Source organism: Podospora bellae-mahoneyi, chromosome 5, assembly GCF_035222275.1.
Source record: "Podospora bellae-mahoneyi strain CBS 112042 chromosome 5, whole genome shotgun sequence".
NCBI classification, from domain to species: Eukaryota; Fungi; Ascomycota; class Sordariomycetes; order Sordariales; family Podosporaceae; genus Podospora; species Podospora bellae-mahoneyi.
The window spans coordinates 135,558-154,104 of record NC_085884.1 but is presented as its reverse complement, the minus strand read 5'-3'; the positions used below and the strand labels follow the sequence as shown (position 1 = coordinate 154,104).

The following is an 18,547-nucleotide window of genomic DNA, read 5'->3' as shown; positions in this document are numbered from 1 at the left end:
CCGTGAAACTTTAGCGTCTCAACTATCATAAACTGGCCTTCGAAGATGGTCAATAGGCCAGCTGATAGCAATAAAAATACTTTGAAATATTGATTAAAAGTCTTAAAAGAGAAGATACCTGGTGGTCGAATGGCCTTGAAACATGATCGAAGGGCGTGTGAATTACCAGATCTTTAAGTCCTCAACATGTAAGGCATTGTCCACACGTATCCATTCCCATGCATGTTGATATCGCTGCTCAGACTATGTAATCAGATCCATTCAATATTTATGCAACCATGTGTCCATCCAAAAAGCAGCAAGAGATAAGAGGATAAAGGGGGCAAATAGGGGCAAACAGGGGTAGTAATAAAACCGAACCGTCCATAAAGTGGGCCCATCCCCAGACACACTACCTTATTCTGACTTGGGAATAGCATATAGAGCCCTCAGCTTGCCGTTCCTGTCAACTGATCCAAACTTCCTAAGATCAGTATAAACCCACCAGAACACATTTCGATACAGAAACTTGACAGGGCCCGGTGCAGCAGGCCAGTCCAGCCATATATCGTCCTCGAAGTGGATGTCCAGATTGGCAAAACACCACAACATGCCAGGCATTCCAAGTGCTTTCTATGACCCCCTTTGATTAGCCGCCAGTCGATCGCCAAAGAGAAGGTCGGTATATGAGAAGGCACAAACCATCGAACTCTCCCCTTCCTCCCCCATGATCCTCTCAATCGCCTCCGCCATCTTTCTCCCCTCTCCATCCACCTCTCTCAACCTCTGCAACGTAGGGATTTCATCCCGCAGATGCTCAACGAGACTTTTCCCAAATACATCAATCATCTGCACTACCCTCTTACCGTCATACTCCTGTTTATCCGCCAGAACACCATTGATGTAATCATCCAGATCGTGTAGCCCTTTCTTGAACACGCCGTGTTGATGGACATTCGTCTCCATGATTCCCTCCACCCCCGACAACCTCTCTACCTCTGGAAAGAAATGTGTCTCCTCGCCGTGGTGGTGGACGTGAATCAGGTTGGTAAAAGCCGCAATGTACCGGCAAAAGGGTTTTACGTCGGGAGCTGTGATGTGTGGAGCTTGAAGATAGATGGAATTAAGGCCGCGGATCATGAGATTGTGCGCGTTGGCCATTTCCGAGGCGGCACGGTCGAAGCTGTCTACCTGTACATGCAGTTGAAGTGTGAATAGCGTGTTTCGTTAGGGGTGATCAGATGATGGAGGTGGTCCAACCTTTGCATGCGGGTCTTGTTTCGCTGCAAACACAGGAGTCTGGATAAAGGGGAATGGGTGGTCTGCATAGACTGGTGCCATGGTTGCTTTGTTTTCAACTGGCGGTGATAGTGAAGAGATTACTGGGCACAGATTCCAAGCCCACAGTGTTGACAAGCACAGTAGCAAAGGTTGATCAATTATATGCCGTTAGACAACAAATCGCTACCTGAGCTGGGGAATCGAAGTGTTTTTCTACCTCGATCTTCACAGCAACTTCCACCCCGAGCATCCAAACGCGGGCACCAACGCGATTCGTACAAAGAATTCCGCGCCCCCAGAATGTGAGATGGCGCAGCACCAGCCAGCCACCACATACATCTGAATCAGGGTATCTAGCTCGTAGAAAATCCAGTTTCTACTGGTCCATCGACGCCACAACAGCCCTAAATCTCTGTCCTGGCATTCTGGGAGCCTAATCTGGCACTAGTGTTCATGAATTTAACTCTCCGGAGTTACTATCGAACCCCCAACTTCCCGTGTAGATGGCCATGGTCATGGTATGAACAAAGTCGCTCACGAACGGCCTGGCATAACAGAAGCGCTGTACATAAACGAGCCCGTTTTCATGGTACACCGGGCGAACCAACCGTGGCTTGAACAATTCTGCAGATTCCACACCTGCGGGCGGCAGGAAGGAGGTTCCCAGCCATGCCGAAGGGGTCACGGTCACCGGGAAATACACCCGGCCATGGCATATCGAGCGCGATTTGCAGCTAGGCGTCTTGGTACAGTTCGATCTCTAACTCCATGATCGGCGGATGCTCGTACGCATTTCGGTGACCACGCAGGTTCGCATTCATGATCCTATCGTAGCTTTGGAATTTGATGTTTCCCGGTGTTTCCATGACTTTGTCCTGTGTTGGCCGCAGTTGAAGAAGTAGGCGGTTCGAGATTCAGAGTCCAGGTTCAGAAGACTGCGGGAGAAAACATGTTGCTTTATACATGCTCAAGAAACCTACAACACAATGTCCGCAAAAACCACCTCAGCTAGCACGCGCCGACAACATTCTTGGTATCCCTTGGGGTTTGTCCCACTGTTACTACCCCGTCGCCACAATTATAGTACTGATTCATCCACACAACGTCTGATTGCTGATCAAACACCACTATGTATGCATGTGTCAGCTCTGTAGATATTTTGCTGACTGTAAGAAACGGGCAAGACTCACAATAAGCACCCCTGATGAACGTGTCTCCCAGCACATAGTACGTGCTCCCATAGTCCGCCGGCTGCACCCCAAGCATGCACCTGCCCGGGTAGAGCTGGTAGATGAAATCCTTGTACCGCACATTGATCACCATCGCGCCGCTGTTGAACCCAAAGTCCACCGTCCCCGCCACGTCCCTGTACTTGCAGTCCACAAAGTAATTGCCCTGCGTGTCAATCTCGGCGTTGAACTGCTGCCCTATCACCGCCACGAGGTCCTCCCGGATGTAGCTCAACGTCGAGCCCGTGTCGATCAACGTCGGCATGGAAAACCCCTCCCGAGGTGTGTACAGTTTTCCTGCCTCTTTCGGCTTCGTCAACCCGACGCTGGTGACATTGACCCAGTATTGCACCCATCTCGGATCCTGCTCTTTGACCGGAGGCCAAATGGAGACGGGGACCAGCGGCCCGGCAAACTTCCAGCGGTTGACTCCGCCAAAAATAATCTCGCTGAAGCCGTCGCCGTCGCCGCCAAGACCGAGGCTGAAGATGGGGGCGGATATCATCTTCTGGGAGACCATGAGGTTGAGGACGGAGGGATAGGAGATGGAATAGGGGTAAGCGTAGCCTAAACCGAGGATGCCGGCGAAGGTGTAGTTGCTGTCGGCTGCTACGGCGAACTGGACTTGGGGGATTTGGAGCACTTTTTAGGGAGTTGTCAGTCTCAAGCATGAGAGTGAGAAGTACCCAGAGAGTTGGGGGAGGTGTGACAGACTCGCAATACTCATCACGTCGCTCCAGTAGCTTCCTCGCACTGCCCCTGTGCCGTAGGTGACGGCAAAGTTGCCACCAATGTGCATGGCGGAGTTTGACCTGGATGGGAAGTAGTTGCCAAACGTCTGGCAGAGGGAATCCGACGCCGACGTGCTGCAGCGGGGGTTGACCCAGAGTTCGTACGAGCCGGTGTCGACGAAGACGCGGACTTTTTGAGGGGGCGTGCCAATGTCCACTATGGAAAGAAGTTTGTGGACTTGTCAGCAGGGGTTGAAATCAGGTGGAAATGGAATTCAAGGGTGGAGCACGAACACTGGATGATGTAGGCAATGCCGCCCAGTTCTTCAAGATTGGACCAGCCCCATCTTCTGTCTGCTGCTCGGCGATGCAAAGTCGGAGACTGCTGGGTTGGTGGGGATCTCGTTATCCTAGTCAGAGTTGGCGGTGGTATTGTCGATGATGACGCATGAGTAGGTTGGAAGGGTTGATTTGACTTCAAAGCTGGGGGGTCATTGTGAGGGTCGGTCGGGGGCCCCCAATGCCAGCCCCTTTCTGACTTCCCCTTACTTTTGAACTTCTGTCTCGACACCGGCATGCGCACATAGCCTGGGTCTCTTGTACGCTTCCCTCCGCCCTTGTCACCATCATCGAGTGAATTTTCATTGCTGAGATTAGGAAGACTGGCTCCATGACTGACTGTAAGAAAAAGAGTGGTGTATATGGCGAAGTGAAGCAACATGGTGCTGGTAGAGTTGTCCCAACTGTTCGACGCTGGGGTTTTCCAGTACCCCGACAACAATGATACAGCAACGCCTACCCTGGAGGTTCGACTTCAACTAGGTGAGAGGTGAAGATCGTAAAATGTCCGCTGCACACGGCCATGCATGCAACGCTACAAGCAGAGGAGGTATCCTGGAATCTCAAATGCAACGATGGACAGGCAAGCTTTGGGTGAAGGGAAGACGAAGTGAACCACCTATAAAGCCATCATATCTCGTGGAAGAAATAGCCCCGCGCTCCAAATTGAGAAGAGAAACTGTCAGCGGGAGCGCTGACTGCATTGTCACTTCTTCCTGCGGTTAGCTGTTTCAGTTCTCAGCTCGTGAATGGTGATCAGCCCAAGATCTGGGGTAAGACGGGAAGTGGTGCTTTTAACCGCTCCGGGGTAAGGCAGACATGATCGCGTCGAAGGATCTGCCGCGCCTGTGATATGCTGAGCGGCGGATAAATACCTAGGTACGGATTACACCCGTCACGACTTCCGTGCAGTCTTTTCAGCTCTTTTGCCGGCGCATATTCCAGTTCGCTCAAGACCTAAGAAAACCGGTGGTCTGGTTCAGGTTACCACTCTAGGTTTGTGCATGTTGCAGTTGGGCGAAGCAACCACTACTCCATATTGATCTGGAGGACTGGATTCGAGTGAAATCCAACAAAGTTTCGGGTAGTTGAAGAAATCATGTTGAGTTACCGTCTAGTTCCTCATCTCGGGGTTCGTCAAATGCTGTCATACGACAAGAGGCGGATTAGAACATGGTCATGGATGTCAGAGATCCAAGCTCAACAGCCTACCCCCAATTCTGCTCCTCGTCTCGCAGACCACCAGCGCCTCCCCGTGACCGACTCCCAGAATCCCTGGCCATGAACTCCCCTCCTCGAAAACAGTATCAGCCTCCCGACTCCAGTTGATCACTCCATTCCCCAACCCAACCCCCAAAACAGTCTTGATCTTGGCCCCAGAAGGCCATACCCCTTCGTTCCCATCCTCATCTGTCATAAATACCACCGCCACTCCCTCCCCACCAGCCAGAGTCCCAATCTGCGGTGCCCCGGCATTTTTGCCCTCTCCAGATGGCTTGTACACCTCTTGCCTTGACGCCCAGCTCAGTCCCTCGTCGTACGAAACCACCGCCTCAATGCTAAACCTCCCAGGCCCACACCTTGTGGTCTCCAACACCATTACCAGCGCCTCTTTGCCAGAAACTGCATCCTTCATATCGGCAACTCCCACCATCCCATCTCTCAACCCCTCCTCCCCCGTAATCCTCCTCGGCTCCGACCACGTCTCCCCGCCATCCCCACTAACAACCACCATCGTGTCCTGCCTCTGCCCCTGCTCCGCCTCGGCCGAATAATACAACTGCACCTCCTCTCGCCTCCCTACAGGAATCCTTATAAACGGCTCCCACACCCCATCCGAGCCCCCCTTCTCCACCGCCTGGCTCAAATACTCCCAAATCCTCCCCCCATCCCGAGATCGACAAACCGTAATCCGGAACCAGGTCGGCTTATTACCATCTTCACCGCTCAAATCATGGTTCCTAAAAGCAGCCAACACAACCCCCGGCTCCAGCTCAGCAAGAAAACAGTTGTCGCAGTCGCCGTGGGACCGGGTGATTTCCCCCACGACTTCGAACGAACGAGCTTGGTCAACGCTGCGTGATACAACCAGGACTCTCTCCCCGTCAGGGCCAAAGGTGGTGTAGCTCTTGAGGAGGGAGCCGTCGGATAGCTGGCACAGACGGGGGTAGGTCCCTTGCGTGGAAGGGGGGAAGTGGTCCTCGGTGGAGATGTGGAGTTGCGGGAGGGGAGGGGGGCGGTCGTCGTTGTTGCCAGGGTCGTGGTTATCTGCTTGATTCTTCAGGTCGAAGCCGAGCTTGGAGAGGAGGTACCCGGCCATGTTTGGCAAGGAGGATGGGGATCGAGATGGAAAAAGGCAAAGGGTGACGACTCGTACGTGGCGGGGGTGATGAGTGAGTTCGTTGGAGGGGGAAAATGGTGTAGGAAGAGGGCCGAAAGTAACTCGCTATTTGTAGCCGACTCGGTGACCGTTACTGGGGCTTTGTGTCGGTGTGTGGTTCGTGGTAGGTACGACAACGGGGGCAAACTGGTACGATGACTTGGCCAACGGTTGCTCGCATTTTCTGGCGGGAGCAAAGCAAGCACAAGGTGACCCAAGAAGATGGGACATGACGTAGGGGAAATGGAACAACAATACACTTCAGAAAATCATGGATGCTTCGTCAACTATATACACTACAAAGATGTAATTACCGCCAACTATAAATAAAAAGTAAAGGATTGTAAGAAAATGTATGTTATGTCGGACCGAATCTCTAGGCAGTTATGTGTGTGTTTGTGGGTGTGTCTGTGTGTGTATGTCATCATGTACTTTTTCCCAGCTGGAAACCCATTTCCAACCTCCCATAAGCTTCTTTGACATTGGAATCCGTTTCCGTCTATTACCCTTTCGTCATGGAGAGTGAGAAAATGAAAACCAAAAAAAACAAAGTCTTCCTTGCACGCCGGCCCGCCCGCCAACCCGACATAAAACACCAACATGACTGCAACAGCAACAAGACGCACAATAGGCATTACGATAAAGGTAGTATAGCAAAACTTTTAGGGCTTCTCGACCTGCTCCTTCCTGAAGAACTTGAAGAACCCAAAGGGGATGATCAGCTGGAATCCCAGACACACCCAGAAGTAAGGACTGGCTGCTCCAGGCATGATGCCCTGGCTGAAGTCAGGGAACGTGGTGTTGGGCGAGAGTGCGTTGGGACTGGTCGCCCGCGCCAGCATGGTGAAAGCACTGCCGATGACCTGGGCGCCCACCAAGACGGTCAGGACGTGCTGTCTGGTCAGCGTGGCCAGGAGCAACATGCCCAACCCGACGCCCTGGATGTTGTCCAAGAGACCCAACCAGAGCCACAGGCAGCGGGAAAGAATGGCTGAGCCGACAGGGCCACCAGCCCACGGGAGGTACCAGCCCATGCCGGATGTGCCCCAGAACTCCTGCGCCCACCGTGGTGCGCAGAGGCCGATGGCGAAGATGGGCAGGAGCCAGGTGTGCTCCTCGCTGAAATGAGAGAAGCCCCACAAGACGAGGGCCCAAAGGCCGACGTAGAAGCCCAAGGCAAGCAAGAAGATACCCCAGCCGGGAACGTGCTGCGTGTTGAACAGGAACTGCCAACTGCGGCCATAGGGAGCCGACAGCCAGTAGTTTTGGATGATGATCATGACAAAGAACCAGGGGACGACCTTGCGGCGCCAAAGCGAGATCCAGAAACCGGGAATGCTCGCCGGAGATTGCCGGTAAAAGTCAGGGAGACCAACATAAAGCATGGCACCAATGGCCCACATGAGTAGGCAGATGGGAATGCCGACGACGATGGCTTGGGGGACCTTGGAAGTGCCGACAAAGATAGTGGATGTGGGATCCAGAGTCGAGACAATGGAGCCCCAGTACCAGAGACCAATGCTGAACACCTGCGCAAAGCCCGACACCACGAGGGCACGAGTGATCCACTGCTTGGTAGGCGCGCCACCTTCGTCACCAAAGTTGAGCGCAAAGGACAGGGCACCGGAACTGGCGCCGGCGGCATAGAAGCAGGTGGCAGCTTCCTCGAGCTTGTTGGACACGCGCCAGTCGGAAAGCAGGGGCGAAATGCCAATCAACATGAAGGCGAGACCGTAAAAGAACCACGGGGCCGAGAGCGAGTAGACAGACTTGAAGTTTCTCTCGAGTGCCCACCAGATCAACGACGTGGCCATGTAGGTAGCGGCGACCATGTAGAGCTTTTCTGGCGTTTGGTTGGTTTCGCCTGTGAGGAGGACAATCTGGTACGAGCTGACGGAAATGACTTGCTGGAGGGCGAGGAAGAACGAGTAGATGGGCCAGTCACCGATGCGAATAGACATGATTCTGCACAACAAGGAAGGTTAGTATTGTTATTCATGTTCTCCAGACGGAGGGTGTGTGTCCATACCTCTTGAGACCTGTTGGTGCTCTGTAACCATCGCCCAACAGGAACTCATCGTCCACCATGCCGCCGCCGCCGCCATTGCCTGGTGGCGAGGTCTCGAAGACGGACCTGGCCAGACCGCTGGGGGTCATGCTGCGGTGTCGTTGACGTCCACGGCTGACAACCGACTCGTTTCGCCCACCAAGACCGTTTCTCGACTCGGGCCGGCTGCCAGGGCTGCCGATGTGGGATTCTCTATACCGCCCAAGCTTGGCGTCACGATATCTCGCGAACCACTCCTTTTCGCTTCTCTTGAGGAATGTTTCGATGCATAGCTCGTTGGTCGAGTTGCCGGCGCTCAACGTCTCGAGCATGTCTTCGAACTCGGCATAGTACTCTCCGTTGGTGTCATTGAAGAACTGGTCCACCTGCTGCAGCTTGAAGTCTTGCCTGTCACCGACGACATCGGGAAGACTGAGAAGACTGCTGTTGCGGTTGGCATTTCCAAAGGCCGGCCGGGGAAGGCTGAGTCCGTTGTCCGATGGGGCCAGTCCTGGGGAGTGCATGCCGTCTTTCTGGGCCCTGATTGCGAAACTGTCAACGCTGACAGTACTACTTTGGGCCGCGGGATTGGCGTACAGTGTGTTTCCATTGATGGAGCTGGCAACCGATTCACGAGGCGAGTTGGACTTCATACCACCTGCCCATGGTGCCGTGGGCGTGGGCAGGGCTTCTGGGGAAGCCAGTCTCGGCGTCATGAGGCCTTGTTCTGGTCCCGGACTTGGGCTGGGGGTGATTCCTGGAGTGTGAGCGCCGCCGGTTGGATCCACGTAAGTGTTCGAGATGTTGCTGGCACGAGACGATGGCCTGGTCCCCATGGGGCTGGGGCTGAGCGCATCAAACTTCTTCTTCTTGGCCTCCTTTTGGTGGATGCGGATGGACTCGCTGTAGAGCTCGTCCAGCTGCTTGAGCCACTGGGCGACGGGGAAACGCTGCTTCGCACTCCACGCTCTCATCATTTGGCGCTTGTTGTGTCTGCAAAGTATCAGGTGTGTCAGTCGTGTTCGTTAGCAAAGGCAGGAACTCTGTGGTCAACTTACTTGCAATCCAGAGCCGAGACAATAGCCTGCCTGAACTGCTGGAGCAAATGGGAGGGGGTCATGGACTCGACAGTGTACCAAAAACCGGGCATCTGACCAAGACCACCAACACGAGCGCCGACACCGAGCGCACCCTTTCTTCCGAACTCGACGGCAACCAGGCCGAAAGGTTCATCACGAGACGGAATCAGGGCGAACTCGGCACCGCTGAAGATGTATGGCGGAAGTTGGGTGAACTCGGGCTTGCTGTAGACCCTCTTGGGGTACTTCTTCATCAGCTTTTCCAACTTGAGGGCCGCAAAACGGCCGTACAGATCAATGACGGGGCCGACGCAAATGAGCTGCGTCTTGGGGTACTTCTCCAAAATGCTGGGGAAAATATCAGCGATCAAATCAACACCCTTCTGCAAACTCCAACGTCCGACGAAGACGAAGAGCTCGGCTGTGGGGTCCACCTCAAGGCCAGCCCACTCTTGGGCCTGACGGCGGAGGTCGCCTCTCTTCTCCTCAAAGCTCTGGTCAATCTCGATCTCCTTCGACTGGTTCGAGATATCCTCGTTCGGGTCCCAGTCGGCAGTGTCCGAGGGGTCGGGGTTGGGCAGCTGGCCAATGTTCTTCAAACTCCAGAAGATAGGGTAGCGGGCCAGAGAACGGTCACCGTATTTTCGGGACACCCCGACGGCACCAAAGCCACGTTGGTGGATACGGAGGTAGCTCGCACCGGCGTGGAGCAGGTTAAACACGGAACCATACTGGACATAGTCCCTGACCACCTCGGGGGGGAGGTTAAAGACCTCGCAGACTTCCTTTTGCTCCTCAGGTGTGCGCATAGGCCACATACCTTGGAACTCGGCGTTGTGGAGCGAGAGACAGCAGGGGACGGTCTGAGGAAGGAGATACAGAGGGGCGGCGGCACCGTGGTAGTCGTTGATGTGGTAGATGTCGACGGGGAACCGGCGGATGGTTTCGGCAATGCAGGAGTTCCAGGCGGCGTACAGGATGGCCGACTCAATGTCGTCCATGCGCGCGATGTAGGGGTTGGCCTTGGTCTGCTTGCGGAAGATGGGGGCGTCCAGGAGGACGTAGGTGATGTTGTTGACAGTATAGTAGTAGACCTCAATCTCGTACGGCTGGCCCATGACCTGGACGTACATAGGCTCGGCGGCCTGCATGCTGTCAAAGGGATACGTGACATCGCCGACGACCGGAATGACCCAGATGAGGTTCATGTGCTTCAGGGCAGAACCCATGAGCTGAGCCATCACACCGAGACCACCAATCTTAATCTTGATGCCAAAGTCGTCAATGTTGTACTCCATGGTCGCGATCAAGACGGTCCTCTGACCACCGCCGCTACCAAAAGGAACCAAGGCAGCGCTGGGAGGCGGGGGAGGCATGGGGCTCATCTCGACACCACCCTTGCCAAGATTCCGGAAGTCAAGCTTGGACAGGTTGCCAAGCTTGAGCGGGACCCAGCCCTTGGAGCTGAAGCCAGACTTATTGATCTTGACCTGGTAGAAGCTGTGCATGTAGATCCAGCCTGCAAGCACGGCGAGCAAGACGGGAATGATGGCAAGGAGGATGAAGAGAACCACCTGGATGCCAATGTGACCAGTGGGAATGTACTCGAATCTCCACGTAGCGTCGTTGTAGACGAGCTTGTAGGCGAGCTGCGGCAGGGGAGGGGGCTCGGTGATGTTGATGACGTTTCTGGCCAGACTGCTCGGGGGAAGACGGTCGACGATGCCGTCGTTGTCAATGTCACCGTATATGAAGCCGACATCGGGCTGGTTGTCGGGATTGATACCCCAAACGTTCAGCTGGAACTCGGCCGGCCACTCATACATGTAGTGCAGCTCCCAGGTGTGGTGGTGAACCAAGTCCATGGAGCCGGGCAAGCCGGCATCATAGCCCCACTTGTTGTACGGACCGTGGATTCGAATGTGTGGGACATGACGCTCAAAAGTGATGTCGTTGCTGTCGGCGTGCTGGATGAAGCCGGACGAGCCGAGGGGCTTGCTGAAGTACTGAACCTGCAGGTGCTTGCCCTCCCACTTCTGCAGCTCCGTGCCTGTCCAGAGAGTGTTGTCTCGGTACATGGCGTCGACTTCTTGGTATGTCTTTTCGGCGTCGTACGGGAACCACTCGCTCCAGAGGGAACCGAAGTCGGTGCTGAACCTGAAATGCGTAGCGCCCGGGGCGCTGTGATTGATGGCCATCCTGTTTCCGTCAAAGTGCAAGAGGGTGCGGGAGTAGTTGGCCGACGATGGAAACACGACCGGGTTGTTTGGCGCCCCAAACCGGATCAAGAAATGATCATTGGCATTGGTGCTGGCAGATCCGTCCTCTCTAGTAGCGTTCCTGACGGACAGCTTGATGATGCCGTCTTGGACATTGGTGAGCTTTCCAGTGATCTTCCAAGTTGACTCGATCGACCCGATGTACTCGCTCTTCTCGGAGGGGGTAAACGTCCCACAGGCATTGTTGTCCCAGGTGATGTCGAGCTTCTTGGGGTTGGCTATGCCCGAGTGGTCCACCGTGAGGACGGCGGTGGTCGATTTCTTGACAGAGTCGCAGTCCATCTCGTGGTTGAACTCGAGGCGAATCGGGATCACACCGCCCTTGCCGGTGGAATCGATGGACATGTCATGACCGGGTTCAAACTTGGTGATCATGGGGGCCGGCTCGAGCCAGCTGTCCTTGAGCACATACATCTTGAAGCCATAAGGGGGCATGACAATCTTGCTGAGACAGCCCGCATTCTTGGTGCTGTTGCCGAACTCGTTCTTGACAGGAGAAGCCTCGAGAGTGATCTCAGGTCCGTCCTCAAAGACATCCCGAATCTTGGTGCCAGCGTCAAAGGGAGCGATGAAGGCGCCGTTGTTGAAGGTATCGGGGTTGCTGCAGTCAAATTCGTAGGTATGGGTCTTGTTGCGGTTGCTGTAGATGAGCCACACAGGCTCTTCGTCCTCCGGTTGCGTGTCGGAGGTCCCCCGGCCAACGCTCCAGATACCAGTCTCGGTGAAGTTTGTGCTACCATCCAGCCAAATCTCCTCGGTTTGCTGGGCGAGAGTCTTGAGGTACCAGCCATGATCGATGCTGCGAAGGTGATCGCGGATGGCAAACATGTGCTTGAAGGTGTTCCGCAGATGGGCCGCAGGATCGCGGTGGTCCCGAGCAACGCCGTCGTCGTGGCAGCCGAGACGGCCCTTCTCGACGGGCCAGCCAATGTACTGCGTGACGTTGAGCTGGAAGCACCCGTGTGCCTTCCACGCTGGCGAGGGGGCCATCGCCTGGCGACCGAAAACGTAGTTGGAAGCCGTACCATCGAGGGCGTAGAGCGCCTGCTCCTCGCCGTAGTAGATGATGGGCGCGCCTGGGAGCACAAACGTGATGATGAAATAGGCGAGCAACTGACGCTCCATGCCCTGAACAACCGACGGCCAACGGAACACATCCTGATTGGTGGCACCGTAGAGATGGCGAGGGTCGAACTTGCCCGTGTTGGCATTGTACATGTCGTTGGTCTTGAGCATCTCGTGCCAGGTCATGACCCAGTCGACAGGCAAGTCGAAACCGGCCTGGAGATGTCCACTGAGGCCGAGGAAACGCGTCATGGAACGGTAGATGGAGTAGTGGAAAGCACCGCCGTCGAGGGCACTGTTGCCGGGCTCCCGGACAAAAAGGTCCTGGTTGTTCTTCCAGTCCGAGTCCATGTTCATGGCCTTTTCGGGATGCAAGTTCTCGGCCGCCCCGGGCTCGCGGCCACGGCCAATGTAAATGGATCCAAGAGTGTTGCCGCTCGTGATTTCACCAAAGACGGCAAAGTTGGTCTTGCCAATGTCGGTGGCACACTTGCGCATTGCAGAGCTGAAGGAAGCCTGGGCATCCACCGTGACCTGGACGGCCTTGTCGATACGGAAAGCGTCAATGTCCAGGGCCCTCACGGCCATGCAAGAAAAGTGTTCAATACGGGCGGCCACAGAAGGATGCCAGTCGCGGAGACGATCCTGCACCGAGGCGAATTTGGCCAGCTGACGCTGCCAATCGGGAAACACACCGAAGGCTTCGATATCACCATACTGGTCAAAGTCACTGTTGTAGCAGCCCTTGAGTCCTGGCGGCTTGATGCGCTTGCCGTCCTCGTACCAGAATTCGGGGTAGTCACATGTTTCGTTGTACTCGTTACCGATGGAGAAGTCGGGGTACACACGATCAGATTTCCACAGAACCTTGTGTTCTTCGGTCCGGAAAGGCGTCGTCTCGTTGAGGAAGCCCTCGAAACCAATCAGATCACTCATGCTGCCCGGGAGAGACATGTCAGATTTTGCACCACCTCAGCGGAACCACCTGCCGGAAGCAAAACTTACGTAGCCATGGTGTTATCGATGATAACCCACATGTTGCGCTCGTGAATTTCATGGATAACCTCCTGCCACTCACGGATGTGTCCAAAGTGCTTATCAAGCATAGTCAAGTCGATGGGCTGGCATGGCCTCGGTCAGTATATCTTCCACTACCACCACACCCAAGATAGGTGAGCTCTAGTTGCACATACCGAGTAGGAGTCGGCACCCCATGGCAAGTTGATGAAGGGAGATCCAGCAATGTAAATGGCCTGTCGTCTGTCAGCACCCTCTGCCCTCTCTTCTTTGATGGTCGAACCCCCCGCCCCCGCCGTTCAGCATACCTTGGCACCCATGCCAGCAATGTAGTCGAGAGAGTCCCTCAGTCCTTCGAGATCTCCTCCAAAGCGTAGCTGCGTGCTCATCATGTCGGTCTCGTAGAGAGTGCCGTTGATGTCGTCATTGTTTGGGTCGCCATTGACCCATCGATCTAAAAAGAGTGTGTATACGGGCATCCGCCAGTTTGTGGGGGAGTCCATGTAGGTGTAGTTTTCTGGTCGTAGAGAGACATCGTAGTCATATTCGAGCGGCGTCTTGGCCGACTTCTTCGTGTTGAGGTTCCAGTTCTCTTCATCCTTGTCGTATCTGAGGCCTTGAACGAGTGTGGTGGCCGTAAGGAGGGTGATGAGTAGGGCATTCGAAAAGAACGGAGGGCGGATCATGTTGACCGTCGCTCGCCTCTCATTGGGAGCGACAGTAGGTTTGGAAACGAGAGACAATGCCAATAAAAAACAAAAGACAAGACAAGACAAAAATTCAGCAGTACAACTTTTGAAAACACAACAATACAAAGAAGGACGATGATGGCAACCACCAACAGATTAGAAAGGGAAAAAGATGCGCGCTATCGAAGCCCTCCCCCCCCCCTCCCGACCCCCGGACGGACGAGACACGTTGGACAGGCCAGCCAGCCCTAGCTGTGAACTCCACGTCACGACGAAGCCCCATCCGGTCACAGAGAGAGAGAGGCGGGAAAAGGGGGCATGGAAACCCGTGGTCAGACCTTCCAAGTGGAGATCTGGATGCTGGGCGTGGGAGCATTACAGCTGCCACACCTCCCCAGCTCGCGTTGGCCACCCTCGCGCGCGGAAGAATACCGGAGCGCAGATAGGCGGAGCCGCGTCGAGGCCACTCAGCCTATCAGTTGCTTTTGATAGGAATTATCACTTTCGGCACGTTCGCTCGTTGGCTCATCAGTTCTCCTTTTCCCACTTCATCTCGACGGCATCGACATCATTTCGCGGACCCTCGGCCATCTCCTTAGAAAGGCCGTCGAAGGAAAGCAAATGCCGGCATGGCCCCCGTGAGACGGTGAGATGAACATGAAGGCCAAAACAAAAACACAAGTGCTCGACATGAAGAACCCGGCAAGGCAGAGGAAGCTGGTGGGCGGATGTGGATGAATGCAACAGGTGGTGCCTTTCCCAATTTTCCCTTATCCAGGCCTTGGCTGGTGCGACGGTGCACTGCTGCCCCTTTTCTTGGGACGGGCGATAAGGCGGGTTAGACTGGAAGCTTGAGAGGCTTGTCGAGGTTCATGGTGCAAAACCTGTGTCGGCAGGGTGGAGAGTGCCCTGCTTTGTCGCCTCCGACCCTCCATGTCCAGCGCACTGTGACCATTGGCCCTGGCAGCTTGATTCGATACGAGCGTGCGCAGACAGGGATCGCAGAGGAGGTACCGCGGCAGATTCGATGCGACCCGCTCGATCGGGCTTCGGAAGGCGGAAAAGAAGAATTCTTTGCGTGCTTGTTCGCGCCTTGCCACGGCCTCTGTCGACTGCCCAGCGCGACGAAAGAAAAGTCCCTGCTGCTTTGGTGTCGTTGGGGACCATTGCCCTGGGTTGGTGGCACTCACTGGAAGAGAAGGATGTCGTAGATGTCTCTGTGTCGCTGACACTGACAGGCCGAAACGACGAAATGACCGGGATGGAGCCAGCTGTTAGTGGCCTTCGTGTTTCTGCTTCTGCTGCTGGTGCTCCTTTTTTTTCTGGAGAAGATGTTTCGGTCGGCGGCTTCGAGTTCCTGAAAAGAGTGGTGCGCCAAGAAGGAACAAAAGGTCCACATCCCTTCGCTTACCGGTACCCACCTGGCCAATGTTCCGTCATTCGACGCCACACCGCGGCGCGCGCGCGCTGGCATCCCCATCCCGCCTGGCAGGCAGGTCTGCCATCTGGCATACCCTAACACCCGACAACGGCTTGGCTCAACGGCAGGATGACTTAACCCTCTGTGCCTCTTCAACACCGCACGACTCAGAAGCTTATCCCGACCGTAGATGTGCACGGTAGATAGAACTGGGAAGTCATGTTAGTCAGTAGGTACGGATGCCTTCCTGCAACACTGCCGCCGGCAGAACCGTTACATGAGAAAAACAGAAACGCCCCTAATTTCAGTCCAAGAAAAAGCCTGCAGTTCAAAGCGGAGACCGGATAGATCAACATTCGACTGACACGAGTCGGCGTGGCAGGGGTCCCCTACTGGTTCCCCATTCTCGCAAGCAATGCACAGTGTCCAGCCTCTTCTTGGACTGTCTTGGCTGGTAGGCTCATCTCCTCATCTCTCATCTCGTCCCGTTGCATGGACACCCCATGAACACCCCCCCCCCTCCCCCCGCCCCCTTCTCCCCAATGTCAACCACTGGCCGGTGTCCCCGGGACCCTCCCGACATGCCCAGCACAGTGGTGTCGGGTCGAAAAGCGTGTCCGTAGCGTCCTGTAGAGACGCGGTGTTCCCTCCCCCTGGGCCCCCCCCCTTTTATTTTCCCCAGAGTCTGTCCAACCTGACGCCAGTCATCTTTTGACACCTCAACGGCTGTTTATTCCCTACATTCGCTTTATACACACATTCCCAAAAACGCCGTCTTAGGCGTATTCACACTCTTTTTTTTTTTTTTTTGCCTTTCGGCCCCAATGTGTTAGGACGAGAAGCAAGAAGACGAAGAAAGAAGGGGGTATCTGACCCGAGTCACTCACTAAGCATAAATAACAAAGAAGAAGAAAAAAATATTGGGCCGAAGACACCGGTGCATCCGAACCAGCTTTTCACTGCCCGGTCTTACAAGTATCGTCGCTTTCCTATTTTGGGATATTCTCAGCTTCTGCTTGACAGCAAGACACCCACCATGCGAGCTTCACTCTTGAGCCTGGCTGGCGTTGCCAGTCTGGCCTTCTCTGGCCTCGGTCTTGCTGCCGACGCTGAGGAATGGAAGACACGGTCCGTCTACCAGGTCATGATTGACCGTTATGCCCGCACCGATGGCTCCATCGACCACGAGTGTGAGGCCCACGAGTTCTGCGGTGGCACCTGGAGAGGCTTGATCAACAAGCTCGACTACATCCAAGACATGGGCTTCACGGCCATCCAGATCAGCCCCATCAACAAGAACATGGAGGAGCACACGGCCGTCGGTGACCCCTACCACGGCTACTGGACCACGGATCTGTATGCCCTCAACGACAAGTTTGGCACCGAGAAGGACTTCAAGGATCTGGTGGCCGAGCTCAAGAAGCGCGACATCTACCTCATGGCCGATGTTGTCGTCAACCACATGGCGCAAAAGTTCGACAACAAGCCCCCCCCCAAGATCGATTACTCCAAGTTCAACCCCTTCAACGACGAGAAGTACTTCCATCCCTACTGCAACGTCACCGAGAAGGGCTGGTTGAACGCCACCGAATACCAAGACTGCTGGCTCTATCCCTATGGCGTTGCCCTTGCCGATCTCGACACCCGCAACGAATTCGTGATCAAGGAGATGAACAGCTGGATCAAGGGTCTTGTCAGCAACTATTCCATTGACGGTCTCCGCATCGATGCCGCCAAGCACGTCAACGACGAGTTCTTGCCCGGCTTTGTCAAGTCTTCCGGTGTGTTTGCCTGGGGCGAGGTTTTGACGGGCGAGACCGAGGACTTCTGCCGCTACCAGACTCTGGACCTCCTGCCCGGCATGCCCAACTATCTCGACTACTACAAGCTCGTCGACGGCTTCAACGGTGGCTCTTTCGAGAAGCTCGCCCAGATCAAGAAGCAGGCCATCAACAACTGCAATGACACCTTTGCCCTGGGCACCTTTGTCGAGAACCACGACATGCCCCGTTTCGCCAATAAGAACAGCGACATGGCCATTGCCAAGAACGCCATGACCTACGTTATCCTCAACGACGGCGTTCCCACCGTGTACCAGGGCCAGGAGCAGCACTTTAACGGCTTCGAGACTCCTCACAACCGTGAGCCTCTCTGGCAGTCCGGCTATGACAAGGAGTCGCCCCTGTACAAGCTCACCGCTACGCTCAACAAGGTGCGCAACCATATCATTAAGCTCGACAAGGACTATGTCAACACCGCCTCCGAGATCCTTAAGGCCAACAGCAACTACTTTTGCACCAAGAAGGGCTCCTACGGCAGTCAGATCGTGTTCTGCATCACCAACAACAGCTCCAAGGGCGGCAAACATCCGCTCATCGTTGGCGGCTTCCAGGCCGATCAGAAGGTCGTTGAGGTCCTCACCTGCCAGTCCAACCAGGCTGGCATGTCGGGCACTATCGAAATGAAGATGAACAACGGCGTTCCCAAGGTCTATGTCCCCGCCGATGCGCTCAAGGACTCGGGCATCTGCGAGCAGACGACCGCTGAAGAGTTCCGAGACGACACCAGCGGCGCCGGTGTGACCGGTGCCGCCACTGGTCTTTTGGCTGCTGCAGTGGCTGGGTGGGCCTTCATGTTCCTTGCCTAAGGCCTGCTACTTTGAGCGGGATACCCCCAGGAAGAGATTTTGGGTGGTTCATATGTAAATATAGATATATACCCTCGGATGGAGTCTTGCACATTGCACACCTGATCCCGAGTTCTATATGCCGGTTTAATTCCTAACTTTTAATCTGTCCCCTTCTTCGGTGATGTTTCATCGCTGATAACAAGATTTTTGACGGCTCAATGCAGTCATGAATCCTATCATGCTAAAAAACAATTCTCTGGAACACATCGAATCCACGCAGTTCGTGATTTATCAACACAGTACCGTCTTTGCCCGAGACCCTCTGGCCAGGTGTCCCTGAGCGTCTACCGAAGGCGTCTGCAAGAGGGGGACGGGCCATTCGG

The 18,547-nt window shown here is 54.9% G+C and overlaps 5 protein-coding genes across 5 annotated transcripts; 1 reads left to right on the top strand and 4 right to left on the bottom strand.

Moving 5' to 3' along the window:
- Window positions 1-143: 143 nt before the first annotated feature.
- On the bottom strand, window positions 144-1,462 carry QC761_502700 (uncharacterized protein). The gene is made up of 3 exons (XM_062879507.1): window positions 1,240-1,462; window positions 682-1,170; window positions 144-612 (listed from the first exon to the last, which is right to left on the bottom strand). The coding sequence occupies exons 1-3, from the start codon at window positions 1,318-1,320 to the stop codon at window positions 397-399; spliced, it is 786 nt and encodes a 261-aa protein (XP_062730326.1). The 5' UTR covers window positions 1,321-1,462; the 3' UTR covers window positions 144-396.
- Window positions 1,463-2,145: 683 nt separating this feature from the next.
- On the bottom strand, window positions 2,146-4,310 carry QC761_502710 (uncharacterized protein). The gene is made up of 4 exons (XM_062879508.1): window positions 3,515-4,310; window positions 3,204-3,437; window positions 2,451-3,131; window positions 2,146-2,387 (listed from the first exon to the last, which is right to left on the bottom strand). Exons 1-4 carry the CDS (start codon window positions 3,939-3,941, stop codon window positions 2,269-2,271), a joined length of 1,461 nt encoding a protein of 486 aa, XP_062730325.1. The 5' UTR covers window positions 3,942-4,310; the 3' UTR covers window positions 2,146-2,268.
- A 435-nt stretch (window positions 4,311-4,745) lies between these two features.
- Window positions 4,746-5,879, bottom strand: QC761_502720 (uncharacterized protein; the record flags this gene model as incomplete). Its single annotated transcript, XM_062879509.1, has 1 exon — window positions 4,746-5,879. One exon carries the CDS (start codon window positions 5,877-5,879, stop codon window positions 4,746-4,748), a length of 1,134 nt encoding a protein of 377 aa, XP_062730324.1.
- A 295-nt stretch (window positions 5,880-6,174) lies between these two features.
- Window positions 6,175-15,451, bottom strand: QC761_502730 (uncharacterized protein). The gene is made up of 6 exons (XM_062879510.1): window positions 13,735-15,451; window positions 13,603-13,662; window positions 13,415-13,530; window positions 9,045-13,346; window positions 7,969-8,979; window positions 6,175-7,904 (listed from the first exon to the last, which is right to left on the bottom strand). The coding sequence occupies exons 1-6, from the start codon at window positions 14,110-14,112 to the stop codon at window positions 6,602-6,604; spliced, it is 7,170 nt and encodes a 2,389-aa protein (XP_062730323.1). The 5' UTR covers window positions 14,113-15,451; the 3' UTR covers window positions 6,175-6,601.
- A 448-nt stretch (window positions 15,452-15,899) lies between these two features.
- Window positions 15,900-18,182, top strand: QC761_502740 (uncharacterized protein; the record flags this gene model as incomplete). Its single annotated transcript, XM_062879511.1, has 2 exons — window positions 15,900-15,989; window positions 16,467-18,182. Exons 1-2 carry the CDS (start codon window positions 15,951-15,953, stop codon window positions 18,180-18,182), a joined length of 1,755 nt encoding a protein of 584 aa, XP_062730322.1. The 5' UTR covers window positions 15,900-15,950.
- Between the last annotated feature and the right edge of the window lie 365 nt (window positions 18,183-18,547).

Bases quoted from the DNA above. Each gene is read 5' to 3' on its own strand.
- QC761_502700 (XM_062879507.1), bottom strand. From the start codon at position 1,320: ATGGCACCAGTCTATGCAGACCACCCATTCCCCTTTATCCAGACTCCT. The intron at 1,171-1,239 runs GTTGGACCACCT...CTGCATGTACAG, and splicing joins AACAAGACCCGCATGCAAAG to GTAGACAGCTTCGACCGTGC. The intron at 613-681 runs GTTTGTGCCTTC...AGGGGGTCATAG, and splicing joins AGGAAGGGGAGAGTTCGATG to AAAGCACTTGGAATGCCTGG.
- QC761_502710 (XM_062879508.1), bottom strand. From the start codon at position 3,941: ATGTTGCTTCACTTCGCCATATACACCACTCTTTTTCTTACAGTCAGT. The intron at 3,438-3,514 runs GTTCGTGCTCCA...TTCTTTCCATAG, and splicing joins CATTGCCTACATCATCCAGT to TGGACATTGGCACGCCCCCT. The intron at 3,132-3,203 runs GTCTGTCACACC...CTCCCTAAAAAG, and splicing joins CGACGTGATGAGTATTGCGA to TGCTCCAAATCCCCCAAGTC.
- QC761_502730 (XM_062879510.1), bottom strand. From the start codon at position 14,112: ATGATCCGCCCTCCGTTCTTTTCGAATGCCCTACTCATCACCCTCCTT. The intron at 8,980-9,044 runs GTAAGTTGACCA...GATACTTTGCAG, and splicing joins GTCTCGGCTCTGGATTGCAA to ACACAACAAGCGCCAAATGA. The intron at 7,905-7,968 runs GTATGGACACAC...CTTGTTGTGCAG, and splicing joins GCACCAACAGGTCTCAAGAG to AATCATGTCTATTCGCATCG.